Raw genomic sequence first — 26,816 nt, forward strand, 5'->3', positions numbered from 1 at the left:
AAACATTTTCTGCAAACTCTAAATAAAATTCAAATTTGAATTCAAACCTTTTGGCAATATTCTCTTCTGACATTTTTGGAGTGTCATGTTAGCTCCTCTCATACTTTTTCTCAAGTATTTGTCAGGGATATTGAGGTAGATTTTTAAATGCCAAGCTGAATCCAAATTCAATAAAAAAATTCAAAAGCCTCTGAAAATTTCCAAATGCCACTCAATTCAAACAAAATGCATAGATGCTTAACTAATAATTGTAAAACATTCCAAATTGAAAATTTGGGATGTTACAAACCTACCCACCTTAAGATGAATCTCGCCCTCAAGATTCGGGTTGGCTAGCAAATAGGTGCGGGTGGTCTCGGCGGAGATCTTCTTCTCGCTCCCAGGTGGCTTCCTCCTCGGAATGATGACTCCACAAAACCTTGCAAAACTTGATGGTCTTGCTGCGGGTAACTCTATTCGCAGTCTCGAGAATCCTGACGGGTTTCTCCTCATAAGTCAGATCACTGTCGAGCTGTATGGCCTCTAGGGGCATTGTGTCTCTCAAAGGAATATCGGCCATCTCAGCATGGCATTTCTTCAGCTGGGAAACATGGAAGACATTATGAACCTTCTGGCAATTCCAGCTTGTATGCAACTTCTCCTCTGCGTTCGAGGATTTTGTAGGGGCCTATGAAACGGGGTGCTAACTTTCCTTTAACACCGAATCTCTTGATTCCACGAAGTGGGGACACACGGAGATAGGCTCGGTCTCCAACTTCATACGTTACCTCCTTGCGTTTACTGTCGGCATAACTCTTCTGTCTTGACTAGGCTATCTTGAGTCTATCTCGAATCAGTTTGACCTTCTCTTCGGAGTCTCTGATAAGATCGGGACCAAAAAGCTTTCGGTCTCCAACACCATCCCACAGCAATGGTGTTCTGCACCTCCTTCCGTATAGAGCTTCGAAAGGGGCCATCTTCAAACTGGTCTGATAGTTGTTGTTGTATGAGAACTCTGCGTATGGCAAATTGTCATCCCAGCTAGACCCATAGTCTAGCGCATAGGCTCTCAACATGTCCTCCAGAGTCTGGTTGACTCTCTCGGTCTGTCCATCTATCTGCGGATGAAAAGCTGTACTGAACTCCAGCTTCGTACCCAAAGTTTCATGCAACTGATTCCAAAACTTTGAGGTAAATTGTGTTCCTCTATCTGACACGATACTCCTCGGAACTCCTTGCAGACATACGATCCTGGTCATGTATATCTTGGCTAACTTAGAGCTGGTATATGTAGTCTTTACGGGAATGAAATGAGCTACCTTGGTCAAGCAATCAACCACTACCCAGATGGAATCATAACCTGAACGGGTCCTGGGTAATCCTGCGATAAAATCCATTCCAAGTTTTTCCCATTTCCACTCGGGAATCGGCAGTGGTTGAAGTAACCCTGCCGGCTTCTGATGCTCAGCCTTTACTCACTGACAAACATCGCATACTGCTACATACTCGGCAATATCCTTCTTCATATCTGTCCACCAGAAACTTTCCTTCAAATCCAGATACATTTTGGTGTTGCCTGGGTGAATCGAGTACGGTGAATCATGGGCCTCCTGAAGAATTAACTTCCTGACCTCTGGGTCATTGGGCACATATATGCGATCCTCAAACCATAAAGTTCTGTGTTCATCCTCACGGAAACCTTTAGCCTTTCCGTTACTCATCTTTTCCTTTATCTCTGCAATTTCCTTGTCCGTCTTCTGGGCCTCATGGATCTTTTCGGTCAGAGTGGACTAAATATCCAAGGTGGCGACAAATCCTCTTAGTACTATTTCCAATCGGAGATCTCTGAGACTGTCAGCTAAATTCTGAGGTAATCCTCCAGCTATGAGGGTGTTCACATGGCTTTTACGGCTCAAGGCATCTGCTACAACATTTGCTTTCCCTGGGTGGTAATGCAATCTCATATCATAGTCCTTGATCAATTCAAGCCATCTCCTTTTCTGAGGTTCAACTCCTTCTGCGTGAAGATGTACTTCAAGCTCTTATGATCCATGTAAACATCACAACTATTTCCGACAAGGAAATGTCTCCACGTCTTGAGTGCGTGCACTACGGCTGCTAACTCCAAATCGTGCGTGGCATAATTCATCTCATGAGGTCGTAGCTGTCTGGAGGTATAAGCTACAACTTTTCCTTCCTGCATGAGCACTCCTCCGAGCCCTTGACGAGAAGCGTCACAATACACCTGGTAGTCCTTGTGTATGTCTGGCAAAATGAGTACTGGGGCTGTAACCAGACGTTTCTTCAACTCCTGAAAACTGGCTTCACAATCCTCGGTCCAAATGTACTTTGTTTCCTTCTTCAACAGCTCGGTCATGGGTTTAGCAATCTTGGATAAATTCTCAATAAATCTCCGATAGTATCCTGCGAGTCCGAGAAAACTGCGGATCTCCTTGACTGAGGTGGGGGATTGCCAGTTGGTGACCGATTCAACCTTGGTGGGGTCAACTGCTATTCCTTCTCCTGAAATAACATGTCCGAGGAATCCGACTTCCTTCAACCAAAATTCACATTTGCTGAACTTGGCATATAACTGATGTTCTCGTAGTTTCTCCAGGACTAGACGCAAATGTTCCTTGTGCTCTTCCTCGCTCTTGGAGAAAACCAAGATGTCATCGATGAACACCACGACAAACTTGTCCAGATATTCCACAAATACCTTGTTCACCATGCTCATGAAATATGCAGGGGCATTAGTCAATCCGAATGACATGACGGTATACTCATATAAACCATACCTGGTGGTGAAGGCTGTTTTGGGTATATCCTGTTCACGAATCTTCAGCTGATGATACCCTGATCGAAGATCGATCTTGGAAAATACTTTGGCCCCGACTAGCTGATCAAATAAATCATTAATCATCGATAGAGGGTACTTATTCTTGATGGTCACGTCGTTCAATGAACGATAATCTACAACCATTCTCAGGGTTCCATCCTTCTTCTCTACCAAAAGAACTGGGGTCCCCCAAGGTGACGAACTTGGGCGAATATATCCTTTCTCCAATAATTCCTTGATCTGCTGCTTGATCTCTTCCAAATCATTCGGGGGCATCCGATAAGGTCTCTTGGATATTGGGGCTGTTCTAGGTAATAATTCGATCATAAATTCTATTTCTCTATCCGGTGGCATTCCTGGTAATTCTTCCGAAAATACATCCGGAAAATCTTGCACTACAGGCACTTCCTCCTGAACCACTCCCGTGAGGGAATTCACCCGCTTCTTTATCGGTGTGCGCCTGGATACATACTTGATCCTCTTCTACTCCGGGGTGGTGAGCAAAATCGTCTTGCGGGCACAGTCGATGTTCCCTTCAAACTTCGTCAACCAGTCCATGCCTAGGATCACGTCCAATCCCTGGGATTCTAAGACTATGAGGTCTACGGGAAAATCATGATTTCCGATGCTGAGGGTTGAATACAGCCTAAGCCTGCCATCATCTCTCCTCCTGGAGAAATGACTTGGATCGGGGTTCTAAGGGTCCTAGTGGGCAACCCGTATTTTTCCACAACTACCCTTGATATGAATGAATGCGTTGCACCAGAATCAAAGAGTACCAATACTGGACGTGAATTTAATAAAAACTTACCAACCACAGTTTCTGGCTGATCATAGACGTCCTCCACGTCAATGTGATTCACCTGAGCATGAGGAAAAGGGTTGGGCTTCTTTGCTGAGCTTCCATTGCCGTTGTCGTTCCCATTCCTCTGCTTGGCCTCTGGACAATCGGTGGCGTAGTGTCCTGTCTTCTGGCACTTGAAACAGCTGATATGACTCAGATCCTTCTGAGTCGGAGCAGGACGGTGCTGGTTGCCGTTGCCTCCATTGCCTGACTTGGGGTTGTTGTCGTGGTTGCGATTGTTCCCATTCCCTCCATGGTTATGTCCTCCATGATTGTGTCCTCCATGGGTGTGATGGTTATATCCTCCCGAGTATGGGGTATAGCGGGGCTTCTGCTGAGCTCCAGAGTTGTACTTTCCCTGGTTGTATTTCCGCTTGCGGCTTTCAATCTGTTGCTGCTTGCCTTCAAGTATAGTGGCCTTGTCTACCAGCTCCTGGTAGTTGTTGAAGGTAGCCACCATTAGCTGCATTCCCAGCTCATCATTGAGTCCCTCAAGAAACTTCTCCTGTTTTGCGGCATCTGTGGCCACGTCATCTGGGGCATATCGAGATAACTTGTTGAACTCATCCACATACTGCCCCACAGTACGATTCCCCTGGCGTAAGTTGCGGAACTCACGCTTCTTCAGACTCATGGCTCCAGCTGAGACATGCGCGGTGCGGAAAGCCCGCTAGAACTGATCCCATGTCATGGTGGCGACCGGATAAGTGGCGGTGTAGTTTTCCCACCAAGAGGCTGCAGGTCCATTCAGTTGATGTGCGGCAAAACGCACCTTCTCAGCATCTGTGCATCCAGCAGTTGTTAGATCCCTTCCGATCTTGCGGAGCCAATCATCAGCTACAATCGGCTCGGTGCTACTAGAGAACACCGGCGGATTCAGCCTTAGGAACCGTGTCAGGTTATCGACAGGGGGTGGTGGCGGTGGATTGTTGTTGTTGTTGTTGCCTTGGTTTTGGATGAGCATTTGCATTAAGGCATTCTGCTGTTGAATCAACTGGGTGAGCTCCGGCGGGAAAGTGAAACCGGGGTCACGTCTCGGAGGCATCTGGTGTTATGGAGTGGATGAGAAATTAGAATAGAACAAGGGTCTAATGAGAAAATAGCACTACCCAAATGAATGCACAAACACAATCACACCAATCATTTATTCATTCAACTCAAGCAAGGTTCAAACTCGGATTACAAAATCTCACGACTAATCAAAAATAACAGCCTAACTGATCGACAAAAAATAAAAATAACATGGCGGTCGACTAAATGTCTTCATCAATTATCCCTGCGTCCTCTGGTGCGGCATCTCCTCTTGCGGCTTCCTTCGGTGGAGCTCTCTTCATAATCCTGGTCATTGCTCACGAGAGGTCCATCATCTCCACTCGGGAAAAGGTCTTCTCCCAGATCCGTCTTCTCCTCCAGTGTGGCAATATATTTCTTCCGGTCCTCGAGTCTTTCCATAAAATCCTTGACTTCATCCTCATGCTCATAGTGGGCTTCACGTGCTGCATCCTCTAGTTCAATTTCACGAAGATGCAACTTTTGGACCGTCTTCAAGCTCCTGCGCATCTGAATCTCTAGAGCCCTGATGTGAGCCTCCAAGTCTTGGACATATGAGCGGACGGAGTCGTCATCTATGGTGCGGATAATCTCTCCATCTGCAGTCCTGCGAGAAATCATGGTGTGGTCTGATCCAACAAGCTCGGTCCTGTATTCCTCCTGGATGCGTCCAAGTGCACTATGAACTGCTATGTCTCTCCCGAGTATCCAAGTGGGAGCAGTGAACTTGAAGTCAACGGGCGCTGAGAGGCTTCCAAAAGTTCTCCCTGGTATGTGCACCTTAATCCTATAACGACGGTCTTCTGGAAATGCCATGATAGGGGTCCCGGTGATAGACGGCAGAGCAATCTTCAATTCCTTGGTGATTTGGACCAGCCTCCTGCCGAAAAGCATTGTCTCATCTGGCTGGCAAAACTCCGGGAGCAGAACTGGGATGAATTTGACGACCATCTAGAATGTTGAAATCGGAGAGAAGTCAGAAATGAACAGGGGAGAATTACAGAATGATAAGGACATAAAATAAAATAGTCTCTTCCTATGGCTTTCCGATCCTAGGGGTTACGTCCTACGGTCAGCGTGTGCTCTGAATACCATCTCTGTAACGACCCGACCCAAAATCGGTCAAGTCTCTGTGTAGCTGTACCATCCCAAGATCATGCTGGCACACACAGTACATTGATGAAAAGATTCAAAGTTCAATCACACCTGAATTTATTACACGATTCTCATATTGAGTCTTTATTACAATAGAATAAATTCGGCCGAAGGCCAATTCATGAGAAATAAACTAAACAAAGCCGCGGAAGCGTAGACGAACAGCAAGTCCATCCGACTCCATAGGGCAATTGCCAAGCGTAGATCGTAGCCTCACTCCTGGTCGGAAAACTCCTCTACAACATAAGACGTTGCAGCCGTGTAGGTCAGCATTTTGAATATGCCGGCAAGTCATAGAGAGAACAACAATAAAATTTCTAACACTATATGCAATTTGGCTGTGGGGCTCTAAGTTTTATGTTTTTGCGAAAAAGCCAATTTTTTTCCTATAACAAAGGACTTGCTTGCAATTACTACAAAATGTTGGTTGTTATTGAGATGGTTCCGCCAACCAATGTCTCATTCCCAAATATTAAATAACCCCTCAATTAATTTAGTTCAGTGTTGAGATTTCCGAAATACTCCAATTTCCAAAGGCTCATTTGTCCGTAACCGGGGACACGGCTAATCGATTAGGTTGTTACTCTGCAGAGTCTTGTGCACTTTACCCGCAAGAATCGTTCCCTTCTTTATGTCCTCGCACTGCCTGGTGTTTGAAGACAGGATGAACGAAACAGGGTCTTTCGTAGAGTTTCTCTGAGCACTGCCGGTACCCATCCATGTCCTACCGTTCTTCTACATCTGCTGGCACCGTCCGTCCAGAGTCACGCCTAGGGTCAACCCAGCCAGAGCCCATAATGGCTTGCGGCTGCACAGGTAAGCTTCCGGTCAAAGGGTATCCATCCGTCTCTTTGTGGCTGGGTGAAGCTTTCCGCAAGATGTCATGGCGCTCCTCCATGCATCCTGGCCATCCGCTGGTTCCTCCAGGGTGCCCGTCAACCGTCCTCCACCTAGTAGTGAATTTGAAGTCCATCTTGAGCTTGAAGTCATGGGGTTGTCATCATCTTGAATCTCACACCCCCTATGAAACACTCATCCAACCCCGTCTATGAGCATAGCAAAATAAACTACATCATCCCGGGCAATGGTAACAAGGGGAAGTGGGTTCATCCTACCTCATGATACTACTCAAGAACATAACTTAAAATTCTCCTACTACATGCATGGTGGGGAGGAATAATTCTAATGCAACAAAATCATAGGTATTGTAAAACATGATCAAATAACTTGCCTGGCTGATGGTCTTCAAACGCTAGTGACTCGAGATAGCAAGCTTCGCACTCCGGAAATTCTATCGAGTCAAACAATAGCACAAATAAGTATTTCACTAATGACATATCAGCAAACTAAAGAAAAACACACAAGCAATCAAACCAAAATCAAAGAAAACTCGAGGAAAACAAAATCAAGGTTTCCATCACATCAAGCAACAACAAGGAAATAGTTTTAACCTACTAACACTTTTCTTTACAGATCCAAAACAATGGTTTTACTAACTAACATAGAGGAAAACAGCATACAAATTAGGTGCAAAAAGATTCAAACCAATATCTATTATAGAACTCCTGTTATACCTAAAACAGAACTATTAAGAAAATAAAATAAAACTTTTATTTTTCTGTAAATAAATGTTCACTCTCTGTAACTACAGAAACTAATCTAAAATAAATTATAACATAGGAAAAATAAAATTTAAAAATAACTAGAATAGCAGAAACTAACAGCAAGCTAAAATAAACTAGAAAAGCTTGTTTTCGCATAAAAACTATTTTTAATAAAGACTAAAAATGCCCAAATAAATTCCTACTGCTAGATAAAGTCCAAACAAAGCAGTGACAAAAAGAATCACTAAAAAAAATCCTAACTCAATTTATAGCAGAAAAACTAATCTGACTAAAACTAATATAAAACAATTTTTTAAAAACCTAAACATGGCCGAATCTAATTTCTACAGCAACTATAGGAAATTTGCAAACTAGAGCAAAAAGAATCAACTAAAAATATTAAATAACTTAAAAGATATAGATTTTACAAAACTGGAACTATTCTGTTAAAAACAAAAACGAACAAATAAAATAAAACACCTAGGCGCTAACGGCCCGAAACAGTAAGCGATCCGAAAACTAAACAACGCTTGGGCGTTGTATAAACTAAACCGTGCACGCACTTAATAGCAGAAAACCGATCGGTTCGATTTAACTAAACCAGGTAACTAAACCAAAATAAAACCACCTAAACCGATCTAACCCGTAACTAAAACCGACCTATATGAAATAATACCATACCCCTTCGGAATCTAATCTAGGCCCTAGGTTTCAGATCGAACGGCGAGGGGAGGTGGCGGCTTACTGCGGCGGAGGTCGACGGCGACAGAGGGTGGCGGAGGTCGGCGTCGAGCGGGGCGGGGTCTCCGGCGGTCGGCGAGGGTGGAGAAGACGTCGGGCGGATGCGGCGGAGCTTGGGGAAGTCGGGGGCAGAGTTGTTGGAGCTCGGGGATGGCGCAGACGTCGAGTGCGAGGCGAAATAGAGCCCGGTGCTCTGCAGCTCCGGCGGGTGGGGGACGAGCTCGGGGTCGTCTCTGCTATGGATAAGAGGGCCGCATAACATGTCAAAAAAATGGGCAACGGCGACGGAAGTACGTGGGTGAAAATTGGGATCGAGGGAGAGCTCACCGGAGTCGGAACGGGCGGCGAACTGCGGCGGCAGCAGCGAGATGCGTTTGGCGAGGGCGCGAACTGCGGTGGGTTTTGGGCTAGGGTTTTAGGGGGATCGAGAGAGGAGGGGCCTAGGTATTTATAGGACACCTTTCTTGGGGCAGGGGCGACTCAGGATCGTGATCCCGTTGAATTCGGACGCGGCGGCGACGTCGAACGCGCTCTGGCGCGGCATAGCGTGGGCGAGGGGAAAGAGAAGGGGTGGGGATGAGGGCGGGCCCCGCGGGTCAGTGGGAGAGGGAGAGAGGAGAGCGAGCGGGCGACCGAGGGGAGAGGGGTTCGGGCGTGCGCCGCGCTGGGGCAGGCCGGCTCGGTTGCTGGTGGGTTGCGGCTTAGCGCTGCTGGGCCGGTTGGCCTGGCTGGCGCCTTGGACCCTTTTTTTGAAATACCACAGAGAGAGAAAACTAATTATAGGTAAACCTATAATATTTTTATATAGGACATATATATATCAAAAATCTCAGGGGAATTAATCCTATAGCGTGGACATTTTTAAAGAGGCAAAACAGAAACTAAAAAAACATTTTCTGCAAACTCCAAATAAAATTTGAATTTGAATTCAAACCTTTTGGCAATATTCTCTTCTGACATTTTTGGAGTGTCATGTTAGCTCCTCTCATACTTTTTCTCAAGTATTTGTCAGGGATATTGAGGTAGATTTTTAAATGCCAAGCTGAATCCAAATTCAATAAAAAAATTCAAAAGCCTCTGAAAATTTCCAAATGCCACTCAATTCAAACAAAATGCATAGATGCTTAACTAATAATTGTAAAACATTCCAAATTGAAAATTTGGGATGTTACAACGTATGATCACTACTTGTGCACCCAAAATCCTTAAACTAGTTTTTCCACATGAGTCCGCTATACCTACCTATATGTGGTATTCTTTTGCCGTTCTAAGCAAATTTGTATGTGCCATCTCTAATTTTCAAAATAAATTTCTCTTTTGTATGCTCATACCGCTCATGAAACGGTAGGGGGTGGCTGATATATTTCCATGCTAGATGTGTTATTCTCAAGATGAGTGTTTATTCACTTGTCATTGAACGAGAGTACGGCAAAGGTATTAGGGATGCCAGTCCCAAAATGAAAAATGAATTTACTTTATGTTGTCAAATAATAATTCCTTGGAAAGTGTTGGTATGGAAGGCACCCATGGATACGGTTAGCCATGGAAAGTGAAAGTCTGGTGGAAAAAGGAATAAACTTTATTTTCTGTCTGGGAACCGCCTATGATATATCTAGCATGGAAAGTATTGGGAACTACTCTATCATTTTCAGTGATAGGAAAAGCATGCCACCCAATTTTTTTTATCTCTATCTTTTTCGCTTTGAGCTCTAGCACCTCTACAAATCTGTACTTCCCTTCGCGAAGGGCCTTTCTATTTACTTTATGGAATTTTTATTTTTACTTGAGTCTCCATCTTCTCATATAGAGCACCAACTAAGGGGCACTATGATCATACTTGAGCATTGGGTGTAGCTAATATGCGAGTGTGTTTCATTAATGGATCAATGATTGATCATAACGGGCTCGGGATAACTTGCTTTAGCATTGATATTTTGAAAGACATGGTTGCTTGTTGATATGCTTGAGTATTAAAGTCCTCATGCCAAAACTAGACTATTTCTTTGAACCATATAAAAGTCCAATTGTCCACATCAAAAATTCTATTTTTATCATTTACCTACTCAAGGACGAGCAAGAATTAAGCTTGGGGATGCTGATACGTCTCCCACGTATCTATAATTTTTTAATGCTCCATACTGTTATATTATCATTCTTGGATGTTTTACAATCATTTTATATATTTTGTGGGACTAACCTATTGACATAGTGCCAACTGCTAGTTGTTGTTTTTTGCTTGTTATTATATCGCAGAAAATGAATATCAAACGGGGTCCAAATGTAGTGAAATTTTTTCTGGATTTTTTTGGACTAGAAGACACCAAATGGGCCAGAGAAGCACCTGGGGGGTGCCCTGAGGGGGCACAACCCACCAGGGCGCGCCTGGGCCCCCAGGTGCAAACAGGTGGGTTGTGCCCACCTCAGTGCCGCACCACCTCTTTGCTTTATAAATACCCCAATATTCCAGAAATCCTAGGGGTCGATGAAAATCAATTCCAGTCGCTGCAAGTTCCAGAACCACCAGATCCAATCTAGACACCATCACGGAGGGGTTCATCATCCTCATTGGTGCCTCTCCGATGATGCGTGAGTAGTTCATTGTAGACCTACGGGTCCGTAGTTAGTAGCTAGATTGTTTCCTATCTCTCTTTTGATTCTCAATACAATGGCCTCTTGGAGATCTATTTGATGTAACTCTTTTTGCGGTGCATATGTTGGGATCCGATGAAATATCTATGTTTTTATCCATGAAAGTTATTTGAGTCTATTGATCTCTTATATGCATGATTTCTTATAGCCTCGTATTTCTTCTTCAAATCTTTGGTTTAGTTAGGCCAACTAGATCGATTTTGCTTGTTGCGGGAAGAGGTGCTTTGTGATGGGTTCGATCTTACGGTGCTTGATCCCATTGACAGAAGGGGAAACGACACGTATGCAGCGTTACCATTAAGGATAACAAGATGGGGTCTATTTCTACATAAATAGATCTAGTCTACATCATGTCATCATTCTTATTGCGTTACTCTGTTTCTCCATGAACTTAGTACACTAGATGCATGCTGGATAGCGATCGATGTGTGGAGTAATAGTAGTTGATGCAGGCAGGAGTCGGTCTACTAATCTTGGACGTGATGCCTATATAATGATCATTTCCTGGATATCTTCATGATAAATTGAAGTTCTACCAATTACCCAACAGTAAATTGTTTACCCACCGTATGCTATTTTTCTCGAAAGAAGCCACTAGTGAAATCTATGGCCCCCGGGTCTCTTCTTTATTATATTTGCCTTTGCGATCTATTTTTATTTGCTTTTATTTTCAGATCTATAAATCAGAAAATACAAAAATACCTTGCTGCAATTTTTATTTATTTATTTTATCTCGCATTCCCGCGAGATCTATTTATCCAATCTACTACAATTTTACATATCTTTTTACCCGTGACGGATTGAAAACCCCACTCTTACGTCAGGTTGCAATTATTTGTTCTTTGTGTGTAGGGTCTGTTTATGTGGTGTTGCGTGGTTCTCCTACTGGTTCGATAACCTTGGTCTCATCACTGAGAGAAATACATATCGTAGATGTGCTGCATCATCCCTTCCTCTTTGGGGAAATACCGACGTAGTTCAAGCCGCATCAATTATTTCACCACGAATACACTACTAGAAATTTAATAAAATTATACTATCTAAAATCATAGTCTACAACTACGCTACATTATTTAACCACAAGTACACTACTAGAAATCTAATAAAATTACACTATCTAAAATCATAGTCTACAACTACAATAAAATTTTACACTACTAGTATACACAAAATTCGATATTTTTATACACTACTATTACACTACACTAAGTAGAACTCACCCGCGGCGGCGGTAGACGGCGAGGAGGCATTGCGGGCGACAGGGCCGAGGGCGGTGGTAAGAGTGGATGCGGAGGCGAGGGCGAGGGCGAGGGCGACGGGCATGAAGGCGGGGACGGGGGCGGTGGCCGAGGTGGATGCGGAGGCGACGCCGACGGGGGCGGGGACTTCGGCGGTGCAGGCGGAGGCGATGGCGACGGGGACTTCGGCGGTGGAGACGGAGGCGGAGGCGGCGGCAGTGGAAGCAGGGGAGGCGAGGGCGACGAGGGCGGCCACGATTTGATGGGGATCGATGGTGTGAGTGTTGGGGGGGGTAATTTAATCAATATCTCCTAGGGGGTGGCGGGGTAATTGCACATATTGCTTTTATATCTCCTACGAGGCCAACGCCATTTCTATCTTTTACACATATTGCTTTTATATTATATAGATGTTTCGTTTATTATTTTATTTTCCTATTGTTTATTATATTGTTTTTGACTAATTATTTTATTGTTTTCTTTTCCTATTGTTTATTATTCTATTGCTTTATTTTCCAACATTGATCGATCTCATTAATCTAGCATCTTTACCTAACTAGCACACATGCCTGTGCGTTGCAACGGGAAAAAATATAATACATGGTTCAAGATTTTACTAACCTAACCACTGACTTGCATATGTCTGTCATTGTCGGATTATACCCACACCTCATCATTTGTTTTGTTTATTTCCGTCATTGCTAGATTATAGCTACACCTCACCCGCAGTTTTTTATTATTTTTGAAGAGGCTTATTGGTTGTCTATTTGAGGCCATATATAAATTAGTGAGATCCTGTGTATATTTGCAGGGTGGTACTACTAATTTTCTTTTTAGGAATAGATGGTACTATTAATCAATAAAGATTTTTTTTATAGTACCAAAAGCTGGCCCAATAAAGAGAATAGTAAATTGGATGGGCTGAATCATAGGACATCCCGTACCTGTCAAATAAAGAACACTTTCCCCTAAACAAAAGTGAAATAAAAAATGTTTCTTCTAAAAAATGGGAGCATGTGCCCGCTACAACCAGCACCCGCCGCTGCGCCCGAGCGAGCGAGGAGAGGCCGAGCTCTTCCTTGGGATGCCATCTCCGCCGCCTTCCTCTCGCCTCTGGCCGGCGAGCCCAACTGCCGCCGATAACCTCGCGCTGCCGCCCTCTTCTTCTCCCGTCTCTCTCCTCCCTTCACGCAGGAACTCAGCCGAGCCGCCATGGCAGTATAGCTTCGCGACCGCCGCCCTCTTCCCTGCCTTCTCCCTCCCTTTCCTCCTTCCTCTTTCTTCTTATCTTCTCCTGTCTATCTCCTCCCTCGTCTCACTCTCCCCTTCCAGGGCAGGAACCCAGTCGAGCCGCCATGGCAGAGAAGCTTCGTCGCCATCGCGTTTTGCTCTAGATCCACGCCATGACGCTGCTCCTGCGTTGGATCCGTTGGGAGCGATGTGCCCGCCATCGTCCGACTTCGTCTGCTCTCCCCCTGAAAGCCCTTCGGCCTGTTAGTGCTGTGCAGTCCTCGCTCGCTCGTTCCAGCCGCTCTACAGCGCCACGAGGTACTGTAGCGGCGAGAGGTACTGTAGCGGCAAAGCATTTAGTGCGGCTGGTGCAAAATTTCGAAAAACAGTTCATGAATTTGAAAAAACAATTCACAAATTCAAAAATAGTTCATGAATTTGAAGAAAGCACAAAAAATTGAAAAAAACGTGAGTTTGGAAAATAGTTATCGATTTTGACAAAAAGTTCACCAAATACAAAAAAAGTTCATTGAATTTAAAAGAATCATCGATTTTCAACAAAGTTCATAGAATTAGAAAAAAGTTCATGGAATTTGATAAAAAGTTGTCGAATTTGAAAAAAGTTCATCAAATTTGAAAAAAAGTTCATCAAATTTGAAAAAAAGTTCATCGAATTCAAAAAAAGTTCGTCGGTATTGAAAATAGTTCGTCAAATTTGAAAATAGTTCATCAAATTCAAAAAAAATTCATCGATTCTGAGAAAAGTTCAACGAATTTGGAAAGAAAGTTCATCGATTTTTAAAAAGTTCATCCAATTTGTAAAAAAGTTTATTGATTTTGAAAAAATTACATCGAATTTGAAAAAAAGTTCATTGAATTTGAAAACGTTCATCAAATTTGAAAAAAAGTTCAACAATTTTTAAAAAAACTAATAAATTTTTGAAAAAATCATCGAGTTTGATGAAAGTTCATGAATATAGAATCACGAATTTGAACCAAGTTCGTGCAATGAAGAAAACAAAAAAAGGAAAAAAGAATAAGAACCGCGACCTGGGAAAGAATAAAAGAAGGTAACATGTATTTGTACACAAGTGAGTTAGTGTCCTAGTGGTTATTGCGCTGCGGTCTCCACGAAGAAATCCTGAGTTCGAACCCCGCCGGCGCACTCGCCATTTTTTTGCTTGGGTTTAAAAAATAAAGGAAAAACGGGCCGGCCCAATTACAGGCGCAGTTGGCGGCGCAGGATTCGCCTCATTGAATTACCGAGACAGAAATTTAGTACCACCTCGACTATATTTTAAATTTAAACTGAAAGCGTAAAATCACGAGAAGAAGCGTATTCTGACGGTAAATCCACGGAGTCAATATATCGCGAATCTTTTAGATAAACCTCTTAAGAAGTTGGAGGGCCCAATTACAAGCGCAGTTGGCGAACCGGCGCAGGATTCGCCTCATTGAATTACCGAGACAGAAATTTAGTACCACCTCAACTATATTTTAAATTTAAACTGAAAGCGTAAAATCACGAGAAGAAGCGTATTCTGACGGTAAACCCACGGAGTCAATATATCGCGAATCTTTTAAATAAACCTCTTAAGAAGTTGGAGAGCCTAGTATACGTCGATTTCTCTTTTGCTAGGCCCAGCACTAAAAAACCCACTTTTTTACGATTACGAGGTTTATTCGAAGAGGAAATTGCATCCTGTAACCACAACATTTCTCTCTTTTTCTCTACCCCAAGCTTTGCAACATTTCGAAATCGGGAAATTGCGACAAGAGCAGGTGCTATTAGAGAACAATTAGAAGATTTGGACTTTTGTTTTGTATCTCTGAAACAGGAGTGAAAAGAAATCAGCTCATCCACCGCTAACTAAACAGGGCGAAACTAGCTCTTCTTTGGTTTCCCTGGGTCCAAGTTGGGGCAAAACCTGCTCTTTTCCCGCAAAAAGTCTATCGTACTAGGTGGCGCGACACGCGACATAGGTAGTAAAGTAGTGATTTTGGGCCCTTATTAGGGATATTATAGATAATAAAGCACGTATTGAGTCTTCGGGTTCACCGTCGCGGCGCTTTTGTAAAAGAGTCCCTATACTTTTTGACAGTTCAACCCGCAGTCCTCATGTTAGTAACCCAAACTGTTGCGTGTGAGATAAAAAAACAAGCAACCGCTCCATCCTGCCTCCCCGACACCTCCAGCGCGTCGCCGCCTCCTGCCACACCCCACCCTGCCTCACCGCGCGCCGCTGGCGCACTCGCCTTTTTTGCTTGGGTTTGAAAAATCAAGGAAAAACGGGCCGGCCCAATTACAAGCGCAGTTGGCGAACCGGCGCAGGATTCGCCTCATTGAATTACCGAGACAGAAATTTAGTACCACCTCGAATATATTTTAAATTTAAACTGAAAGCGTAAAATCACGAGAAGAAGCGTATTGTGACGGTGAACCCACGGAGTCAATATATCGCGAATCTTTTAGATAAACCTCTTAAGAAGTTGGAGGGCCTAGTATGCGGCGATTTCTCTTTTGCTAGGCCTAGCACTAAAAAAGCCACTTTTTTACGATTACGAGGTTTATTCGAAGAGGAAATTGCATCCTGTAACCATAGCATTTCTCCCTTTTTTTCTACCCCAGGCTTTGCAACATTTTGAAATCGGGAAATTGCGACAGGAGCAGGTGCTATTAGAGAACAATTAGCAGATTTGGACTTTTGTTTTGTATCTCTGAAACAGGAGTGAAAAGAAATCAGCTCATCCACCGCTAACTAAACAGGGCGAAACTAGCTCTTCTTTGGTTTCCCTGGGTCCAAGTTGGGGCAAAACCTGCTCTTTTCCCGCAAAAAGTCTATCGTACTAGGTGGCGCGACACGCGACATAGGTAGTAAAGTAGTGATTTTGGGCCCTTATTAGCGGTCGTTCTACCAGAAGCCGGCTGGGCTGCGGTTGCGGCGAGCTGGGCTTGGCGCGGCAGGTCCTGGCGAAGCAAGGCTGGGCCTTCGAGGCGGTAGCTGGAGATGGGGCCCACACGGGCACCCCTGGGGTGTACCTCCTGGTCATCGTCGGAATGCTAAAAAAATGGTAATATGTGGATTCGAACTCAGGTCGTCCAGGAAAGAATACGTAGCCGCTAGCCAACCCACCAGGCTGATGTTTCCTGCAGTAGATAGGAACTTCTTTTCTTTCTATCGAAGTCACAAAGTGTGGGCCACGCGCCTATCTCAATTGCTCGTTTTGACAAGGGGCAAGGTGGGATGAGTTTTACTACATCATCAAGCAGCCTTGGGTCGATTGAGAAAGGATGAGATGAGGCCAATTACACGAGAAATAAAATGAAGGAAAGAGAAGCAGGGTCACAGAAATAAGGAAGAAAGGGAGGGAAAGATAAAAGGAAAGAGTAGGCCTTTCTATATATGCGCTCCATGTAATAAAATGGAGGACAAATATTAGGAAGGAGAGGAAGGCAGGAAGGAAAGGGAGGGAAAGATAAAAGGAAAGAGTAGGCCGGAAAGGGAGGGAAAGAGAAATAAAGAAAGTAAATGATGGAAAGAATTAACCACGTTGCATAATACCCATTGCCAACAAACAAATTTATTCGTGGGATAAATGTAATAGTGTTATATAGTATGCTAATAAAAACTTAGATACGCTGGTTGAAACCGGCACAACCAACTAGCGGTGCTATCTAGCAATCAATATTAGCTAAATTATGAGCAACTTTATTTTTATTACGCTCAATTTTCAACAGAACCAATCCATGCAGATCGAGGAGCTTCTTCATCTCCCAGTGAAACAAACATTTGTTGCCTCGCCTCAATTGCTCTTTTGCTTGTGAGCTTTGGGAGGCCCTCTGCCATATGGATGTAGATGATCAAGAAGAGTTAAAAAAATCATCTCATTTTTTCAGAAAATTAAAAGTGTTTTTTGTCACCTGAAACTTGGTTAGGGCACGTACAATGCGGGCGCTAGGAATAAAATCCTGGCAGCTTTTCCATTGTCCCGGCCACTTTCGGCCTTGACACATAACCTAGAGTTGGACACTAAAAAAAGTATACACAATGTAGTTGCTAGGGCTGTATGATTGTGCATGTTAATTTGCTCAAGATTTTAAATGCTCTTGCATTGGAGCCGGCCTTAGGGTGATATTTTTAACCTTGTCATATGTTATTCATTAGCTATTAATGATGTTCGTGTATGATAACTGATTCCAAATGAGCTTGTCAGTTAATGCTAGCCTACATAGACAGTGTGTTATGTTGTGGATCAACTCATCATCTTGAGATTGATCACATTTTGGGTGCATTGTGATCGCATAGACATCACAACTATCTCAGACAAGCGCGGGGGAGAGGATAAGGTGCGAAAAGGAAAGGGGTGTTTGATATTGATTTTCACCCGTTGCAACGCACGAGCCTAATAATAAAGTACGGATTGACTCCGTGGGTTCACCGTCACAATACGCTTCTTCCCGTGAATTTATGTTTTCAGTTTCGAAAAAACCCGTATTTGAGGTGGTACTAATTTTTTGCTTAGGTAATTTTCGGTTTCATCCACTCCTACGTCTACATTGCCCCAGACGTCCTAATTGTTCAGCCTACAAACGAAGCAGCCCGCATCAGTTTACGCTAAAGTTTTGTACATCGCCGGCCCGCATCATGCACCTAGCTGGCTTTCTTTTTCTCAAAAAAAGACCTAGCTCGCTTTCTTCCATAACATGTACTCCGTAGCTGTGTTGAGAATCTTTCTTCCATCAAATAATCTCACCTCGCTACTTTACATCTGATCTCACCAGCTCATATAGGTACGCCCTAGAAAATCAACAAGAGGCCTCCAAAATCAAGAAGGAAATGAAGCACAAGAACAAATCAAAGAGAAGAGAGCCCATCTGAAGATACAGAAAAAAGGGGCGGCCATTGGTGGTGGTGGAGCACGGGAGTGGTGGTGCACCTCCTGCGCCTCCGCCACGGGCCTGCCGCCAGGAGTCAATCAATGCCTCGCCAGATCTGGCGAGCAACCGAGCCGGCCCCGCAGCCACGCATCGGAGAGCTCCACTACCACGGCACAGGGCTGCCGCCCCAACCGCAGCAGCCCCGCCGCCACCGCGGCCGTCGCAGGTGGGCCGCGGGACAGGCGTTGGCCGCCTCCTCGAGGTCAACACGAGCAGACGAAGTGGCGCGGGATAGGCCGGACCTTAGGGGCATGCGCTGGTGGCGAAGGCCGTGGACGTATGAATCGGGCCAGTTCCGACTGAACTGCGGAAGCTACTGGATGCTATGTGCGTGCACCGATTATATATTTTTCCGGCTGAACACCCATTATGTGTGTGCATCGATTATATATATATTCGGGCCTGATTATGTAGCATCCAGTATTTGCTATTGTTTGTTGTTACTGTCATAATTTAATTTTCATGTGTATCACAACTTACAAATATATTATCAGATATACTATTAATTAAATTAAATGAAATGTTGGAAAGAAATACTACTCTATTTCTTAAGGGAGAAAATATTTGGGGCTCATCATTACTTGCTGACCATCAAGATATTCCTCAACTCTGGATGTCATCGATGTCTTGGTGATATAGGGAGGAGAGAGGGAGGGACAAAGAGTAGATAAAGTGTGGACAACGGTCGATTCTGCTCGCGTCATGTTTCACCCTACATAGCAACTGGGTTGGGGGATCTGTAGCTCTATGTACCCTAATCTTGATCCCCATCGAGGTCCGATGATAATGTCCAGGATAGTGGTCATGTTGCCGTGGAGGGTGTGCTCCTACTACAGGATGCAAAGTGTCAACAAAAGAGTGACAAGCATTATAAACTATTAACTTTCCAGAAATCATACTTTTTATTACACATAATCCAATTTCTTTAGAGCAATTTGAAGGAGTAGGTTTTGTGTAACACCCCGGATATGACTTTGCCAATATGTATTCCAACTCTTGCCGTTTCCAGCCTTAAGTTATTTTATTTTCTCGGGTTCGGGTCTTTGTCTGCGTGTGTTGTTATCGTTGTCGTGCATCTCATATCATGTCATCATGTGCATTGCATTTGCATACGTATTCATCTCATGCATTCGAGAATTTTCCCCGTTGTCCGTTTTGCATTCCGGCGCTTCGTTCTCCTCCGGTGGTCATTTCTACCTTTATTTCGTGTGTGGGGATTAAACATTTCTGGATTGGACCGAGACTTGCCAAGCGGCCTTGGTTTACTACCGGTAGACCGCCTGTCAAGTTTCGTACCATTTGGACTTCGTTTGATACTCCAACGGTTAACCGAGGGACCGAAAAGGCCTCGTGTGTATTGCAGCCCAACACCCCTCCAACTAGAGTCCTGTGCAGCGCCCCCTCGGGGAAACTCGAGGTTTGGTTTTAGTTGTATGGAGCGCTCATCTGAGCAGCTTCTATCGGGATTTGTCGGCACATTCGGGCGGTGTTGCTGGTCTTGTTTTAACCTGTCGAAGTGTCTTGAAGAACCGAGATATCGAGTCTGATCGGAACGTCTCGGGAGGATGTCTATTCCTTCGTTGACCGTGAGAGCTTGTCATGGGCTAAGTTGGGACTCCCCTGCAGGGATTTGAACTTTCGAAAGCCGTGCCCGCGGTTATGGGCAGATGGGAATTTGTTAATGTCCGGTTGTAGATAACTTGAAGCTTAACTTAATTAAAATGAATCAACCGAGTGTGTTACCGTGATGGCCTCTTCTCGGCGGAGTCCGGGAAGTGGACACGGTGTTGAAGTAATGCTTGTGCAGGTTGTACTCTAGTTTCTCGATCACGCCTTGCCTCCTCTTCTCGCTCTCTTTTGCGAACAGGATAGCCACCATATATGCTAGTAGCTTGCTGCAGCTCCACATATTTTACCTTGCCTTACCTATAAGCTTAAATAGTCTTGATCGCGAGGGTGCGAGATTGCTGAGTCCCTGTGACTCACAGATTACTTCCAAACCAGATGCAGGGCCTGATGATTCCGCTCCACGTGACCAAGTGGGAGTTCGACGAGGACTCTCAATGATACTATGTTTCCTTTCCTGATGATCAGTAGTGGTGCCCAGTTGAGGGTGATCGGAACCGTGTCGCATGCTGGGTTATCTTTTATTTTGGCGTTGTAGTCAGGCCATGAGTGTTTGGATGATATAATGTTATTTATGTACTTGATTGACATGGCGAGTGTAAGCCAACTATGTTATCTCCCCTTTTATTATCTATATATTACATGGCATGTTGTAAAGATTGCCTAATTTGTGACATATGCCTTCAATGCGATTATGCCTCTAAATCGTGCCTCGACACGTGGGAGATATAGTCGCATCGAGGGTGTTACATTTTGTTAGCAAAGAATAAAATTACAAACTTTTGGAATAAAATGGGATCTTCAAAAAGTGGATTCTTACGAGTCTTACAACCAATTTAATTGGTACATTATTATTATTCATCATGACATGTAAACTCTCGAATACCAAACAAACTCTCAGATTTATTTAAACCTGTTGCAACACATGAAACAGTAAATATAGCTTAGAAATGTTCACAGTTTCAGACTATTTTTGTTTCAAAAAAAATATTCACACTATATAAAAAAACTTAAAAATGTAACCATTTAGAAATGTAAACTTAAAAATTCCCAAATAAACATTTACAAATGTAAAACAAAAGAAAATTATTTTTAAAAACTATTAAAAAATATTTTTTCTGAAATGTTCAAATTTCTAAAAAAAACATTAACTACTCTTTAAATATGCTCATACTTTTTAAAAACACTTGAAAATTCCCCCAAAAAGCACTACTAACTACAAAAAAACATTTCAAAATGTAAAGTAGAAATAATTAATTTACATAAAAATATTTCATAGAGAAATGTGCCAATTTACATAATGTTTTATACTACTCTTCAAAAGATTTTACATTTTTAATGAAAATATTAGGTCTTAATAAAAACAAGGAAATTTTCACGTTCAAAATTTATTTAAATTGGATATATAGAGTGACAGAAAAGACCCATGAAGCAAGTTCTGTCATATTTATCGCCTGATGCAACACACAGGCATTTGTACTAGTAGTATATTATTTATTTTTAGATAATAAAGCACGGATTAAGTATTCGGGTTCACCGTCGCGGCGCTTTTGTAAAAGACTCCCTATACTTTTTGACAGTTCAACCCGCAGTCCTCAGTTAGTAACCCAAACTGTTGCGTGTGAGATAAAAGAAAAAAAAGCCAAGCAACCGCTCCATCCTGCCTCCTCGACACCTCCAGCGCGTCGCTGCCTCCTGCCACGCCCCACCCTGCCTCACCGCGCGCCGCTGGCCGCCGCCGCCCACCTCGCTGGCGCGCCTACCCCTACCCCGAGTGCCCCCACACCCGCAGCCTTCCACTGCCGGCGACCCGTGGCCTGCCACCGCCGACGACGAGGAACTGTCGGATCTCGATGAATCCGGTGAGGGATGGCGCGTAGGCAGCGAATCTGGAAGGAAGGCGGCCGGGGCTTGAAGCACGACGGCTGGACGGCACACCATGGCATTGGGGGGAGGGGGGCGTCCGATGCTCCGCCCGTTTGTGTCCGCGCGAGGAGCTCACCCCCAAAGAACTCCTCGGGCGTCCTGCGGGCCCAGGCCGGAGGCGGCAGTTCCCAGCGCGGGGGCCGACAGGAAGGTGCCGATTCGGATCTCCGGGGCTGACAACGCGCCTGGCGCCGACGGGGAACGCGGGAGGGCAGCAGCTCACGGACGAGGAGGCCCCCGCGGGCGGCGGGAGGGGGGACTCGCCGTACCAGGGCTATGAGGTGCAGCGTCTGGCGAGGTGGGTGGACCACGCGCTGCCCTTCTCCCTGCTCCTACTCGGCGTCTTCATCCGCCAGCACCTGCAAGGTACGTGAATCCGCGTGCATTACCTACCTCTTTCTTCTCTATGAAGCGTGAGGTTTCCCTCATCAGGCTATACGCCTGAATTTGTGACGCGAGTTTGGTTCGATCCAAATACTGCAGAGAGTTGCTGGTCAGAAGATGATGGGAGTTCCTCATTCCAATTGAGTTTATATTGTGTAGGTTTCTTCGTAATGATTTGGATTACCGCAGTCATGTTCAAGTCCAATGATATCTTGCGCAAGCAGACCGCTCTTAAGGTTTGTGCTTCTTAACTTGTGTGTCAACGTGCTTGTTCTACTTCAAGAGGTTAATTCATTAATTGTTCTGGCAAGCAGACTGCTCTCAAGTGGCTTGCGCTTCTTATCTGGTGTATCAACATTATTGTCATTGTTCTAGCAGGCTACAAGGTTGGGGGAGCGACCCTGCCATTGTCATGACGGCTGCTCCTTCTGGCCGGATCGAGGCATGAAGACCTGTGGGATCCCCTCCTTCGGCAGGACCTCCTCATCTGGTGAGATTTCCTCCCCATGCCTGATGCCTCAAACCATTCAGCAAGCACTAGCAAGTAATTCTGTTTACTTGATTTTTTTCATAATTTATTTAGTCCTGATGAGTGTTCAACGGTAAGGGAAATTAAGGATTTGCATGGGACTGACGATTGTGATTTTGGCCCTGTACTGAATAATTTTGGGAGCGACTGGGTGATGATTACAAGCCAGTTAACTGAATGAGTCCTTCAGCCACTGGCTAGCTAGCTGTTCCTATCTTACCATTATATGTCTTCCTCAGTATTGTTTTGTGAATTATTTCTTTTTTCGAACTATGCAGGAGGACTGCATGTGATGAGTTAAGGCACTAGAAGATCTACGACCATTTTAGCTCCAGCAGTTAGTACACAACCAATCAACAGTGCATTTTCACGACCCAGGCTTCTGAATTCTGACTGACAGGCTCGCAGGCACAGCCACATCTAATCTCACGCATTCAAAATGCTAGCTACATGAAATACGCCCAGATTTACGAGTAGAAATCCAAGGTAACACTTATCACTTAAAAGTATTTACTTCATTTTTTATCTGCATGTAAAAAGAGAATGCAAGATGAAATATAAAGTCTGCAGATTCCTCCTCTATGTTCAATTTTCCTAATAGGAAGAACCATACCAACATCCCTTGAACTAGATTTGTCGAAGCAGCATACATACATATTCATGTTTTACATTTTAAATTTGAAGACCAAGGCAACTCCCGATCAATTTAATTGGATGTGAATGTCTTTTTTTTGTTTGTATTTAATCTTAGAAAACATAATCTCATCAAGTGAAAATCCGCAGGCATTGCAGTCCAATTGTTCTAAGGATTGGAACCAGACGTGTGGCTCAATACTGCTTGGAACATGTGAGAAAAGTTTACGTACATGCACCTTCTTGGATGATACAACTTCTCTATGTTTGTACCTCCTCGTCATTAAAACTTTGCAAACTTTATGAGTAAAAAGTAAGAAGTAATGTTCTCACTTCTCTTTTTTATGACCATCATTATCTCAGTCTCAACAACATCTAGGAGATGTACCTACGTAGCTACTGTTAGTTCAAAAGCTTTATTTCACAAGTTGGCAACATGATATTCAGGATGTTAAGCATGTGTTATAGTTCTAATTTGCCTTCTTCTCATAAAACTTGGGTATCATAAACAGTAGAGACTGTAGCCCGATGTTGCTCACTGCACACTTATACTTATTCTGATTTTTGATGGCCTCCTAAATTTGAATTATTGTCTTGATGCCAGCTAGAGGACCTTTGCAATCTTATCAAGCTTGACGCTAAACTGGCACTCTTACTTGATCCCATATTACTCCTTCGAACAATTTGTGCGCAAAGTTGAGGAAATTGGGGCCAATAATCGTGTTAGAATAAACTTCTTTCTTTCTTTTTCCATACTGCGGGGCAGCAGGATCTGAGTCCCACTACATCGCCCTTTGGTATGTTTCATGGGGATCTTTTTTATTCAACGCATAAATGCTGATTCGTTCATGTGTTTATTAGCAGTAAGAGGCACAGCATGCGAGGCGTCCTCGAAGTTGAAGGAGTAGTAGAGCAGAGGATCTTCTTAGTGATTTGGATATACAGAGTTTATGATACAAAGACCTATTTTGTTTTTGTACTGACTCTTGAATTTTCTGCTTTCTATTTCTAAACCCTTTTGATATGTTCTTTACTCCTGATTTCAGCCTTTTAAGGTATGTTCTTCTTTCGGGATTGCAGAGAGCAAGGACCACCGAATGGAAGAAGGAGATGCCATCCTTGACTGTCGTTGTCTTTGGCATGTTGCTACCATTTTTTAATCCTTGCACTGCAGAAACCTCAGTCTATCCATGTAGGTCATGCCTTCTAATCAGTTTTTTGACTCTTATGAATGTGTGTGCTCTTGCATTACTTACTGGATCTTGTTGTATACGATGATCCATTGTCAGCTATACAAAGGCTCTGAATTAAAAAATTTGTCAAGTTCGGTTTAGATTTAATTTTATTCCACCTCTTTTTGAATGGACAATGTGTGTGCTGTTTAAACGAACACTATGTGAAATTCATAGGCATTGTGAGTGCATGGAGAAAGGATTCGATTTTTATTCTTTTTTTCAGCGTTCAGAGCTGTTACCTGCTACACCTACACACATGGAAAACTTAAACTTAGCAGTCCAAAAATAAGCAGCAAACTTTACTGCCGGTCATCTAAAAATTCAGTGACAACTGCTGACACACGAGCAGCTTCATTTTGTAGTAGAGTTAGTAGATGATGCAGATGACAGTTCTACCTGCAGGAGGTCCTAGAGGATCCTTAAATATTGTACTACATAATCTCTTTCCAGATTCTTGAAACTTGCACTCTTCTGTTGAATTTTGCATTTTGGTTGATCTGTACTGCTTCTTTTATTGTTGTCAGCCTAGAATTATATCGCATTTTAATCTTTAATGGGAAGATTCATAATTATGCTTTCATACCAATTTGACTGCATGGTTTAATTAGTGGCTGCAATATTATTTCATGGTCCACAACAGAACTAAATGTGTCAAAATGAAACATTCTTCTTCCCATGTATCAAAGTATTAAGCAACCAAATATGTTAGTATCTAAATTGTTATGCTTAGGATGATATATTTCAAAGAGCCACATGTGCCCAAAACAATGGTGCCAAGTGCGTAGACAATGAAGCATTACCCTTTCTTGCTAAGGTACATATGTTGATTTCTGTTGTGTACCACGTGTTTGCTGTAATGCCTAGAGGAGATTATGAAGTGATTTTCTCTACCAATTAAACAAATATGCATTCCGTACTTAGATTTTGAAGAACGTTTGTTTATGCAGGGATTTGCTAGGAAAAACCATCTCCGGAAAAATAGGGCCAAATTTGAATTCTAATAGAGTTGAAGAGACACATAGAGAAAGAGACAGGGATAATACTTCCTTGTGGGCTTCCTGAGAATCTACAATGAAGAATAAGAAGGGTGTAGTAACTAAGTATGCATGTCATAACTAATTCTATTGAAAATAGTTATTCAGGAAAATTAAGCTATATTGAAATGTTGCATGATTCAGATATTGGGTCTATGAAGATTTGTTTATGCCATAAAAATGCATAAATAAAGTCTCGTGTGGCTATGTAATTCACTTGTTATATGTCAAGTTCGAGCTCCTAAGAACAGGGTGAAACTGTCTGTTCCGAAGAACAGATGTCACTGTTCGGGCTCTCTTTTGTTGTACTTTCTTTCCGCTTTCCTTCTTAGCCCCTTTTTCATTAACTTAGTTCGAACCCCCCTCTTTAGGCCCCTCTGATGGTTAGACTGTTAATAACCTTTTAGATTTCCACTAGGCGGCCTTTGTATATACAGATATTCCATTTTATTGATTAATTCTACAAGCCATGCTTTGGATTGGCTCATGACCTGTGTGTTGATGTCCATATTTATATTTGAGAACTAAGGGCTCTGTTCTTTTAACCATGAACCAATTTAAGTAGCAAGTCCGTTTTTGTTGGTTAGTTGTATCATTGTTATTCAACACTGAGCACTAATTGACAACCAACCATGATCATTCTTTGAGAAAGCTATGGGACATACCTAAAAATATGAATTGGTCGAACAGTGTTGTTATGTTATGGTTGTTTGATTACTTGCAAAGTTGTTTAAGTGGTATTTTTTCAACTCTTTAAGCATATATTTATTTATTTTGCACCCGGTGCAACGCACGGGCATTTTTGCTAGTAGATACATAATAGTTGAAGGATGAATATAATAACACACATCTATAATACCTAAATAGTTCATCCCCACTATGCTATTTATCTTAACATGCAGCCTATCCACATCAGCAGCCCTGTCATGTCAGCATTTATATAGAGGATTACAAGCGGGACCCACCATAGTAAACAACAGACACGTTGGCTTCAGTTACCATGAGAAAGGCTACCCACCGACGAAATTCAGCCCAACCCATTACCCTTGCTTTCCTTCCTCCCCTGCTTTCCCCTGTTGGGCCGGCTCTCCCATGTGTACACAACACCCAGCCTCGCCGCCCCGCCCAGGATCTGTTGGTCGTTCCCCTCGCCACTCCCTCCATCTCCGCTTCGACTCACT

General features: G+C 43.4%; 1 protein-coding gene across 1 annotated transcript; it reads left to right on the forward strand.

Moving 5' to 3' along the window:
- Positions 1-12,182: 12,182 nt before the first annotated feature.
- LOC125554736 (uncharacterized) lies at positions 12,183-26,122 on the forward strand. Its single transcript, XM_048718181.2, has 7 exons — positions 12,183-12,332; positions 21,775-22,186; positions 22,304-22,440; positions 22,580-22,694; positions 23,012-23,219; positions 23,517-24,558; positions 25,549-26,122. The coding sequence occupies exons 1-5, from the start codon at positions 12,183-12,185 to the stop codon at positions 23,032-23,034; spliced, it is 837 nt and encodes a 278-aa protein (XP_048574138.1). The 3' UTR covers positions 23,035-23,219; positions 23,517-24,558; positions 25,549-26,122.
- Positions 26,123-26,816: the final 694 nt, after the last annotated feature.

This window comes from Triticum urartu, chromosome 4A (assembly GCF_056163025.1).
Source record: "Triticum urartu cultivar PI428250 chromosome 4A, HENAU_Tu73, whole genome shotgun sequence".
NCBI classification, from domain to species: domain Eukaryota; kingdom Viridiplantae; phylum Streptophyta; class Magnoliopsida; order Poales; family Poaceae; genus Triticum; species Triticum urartu.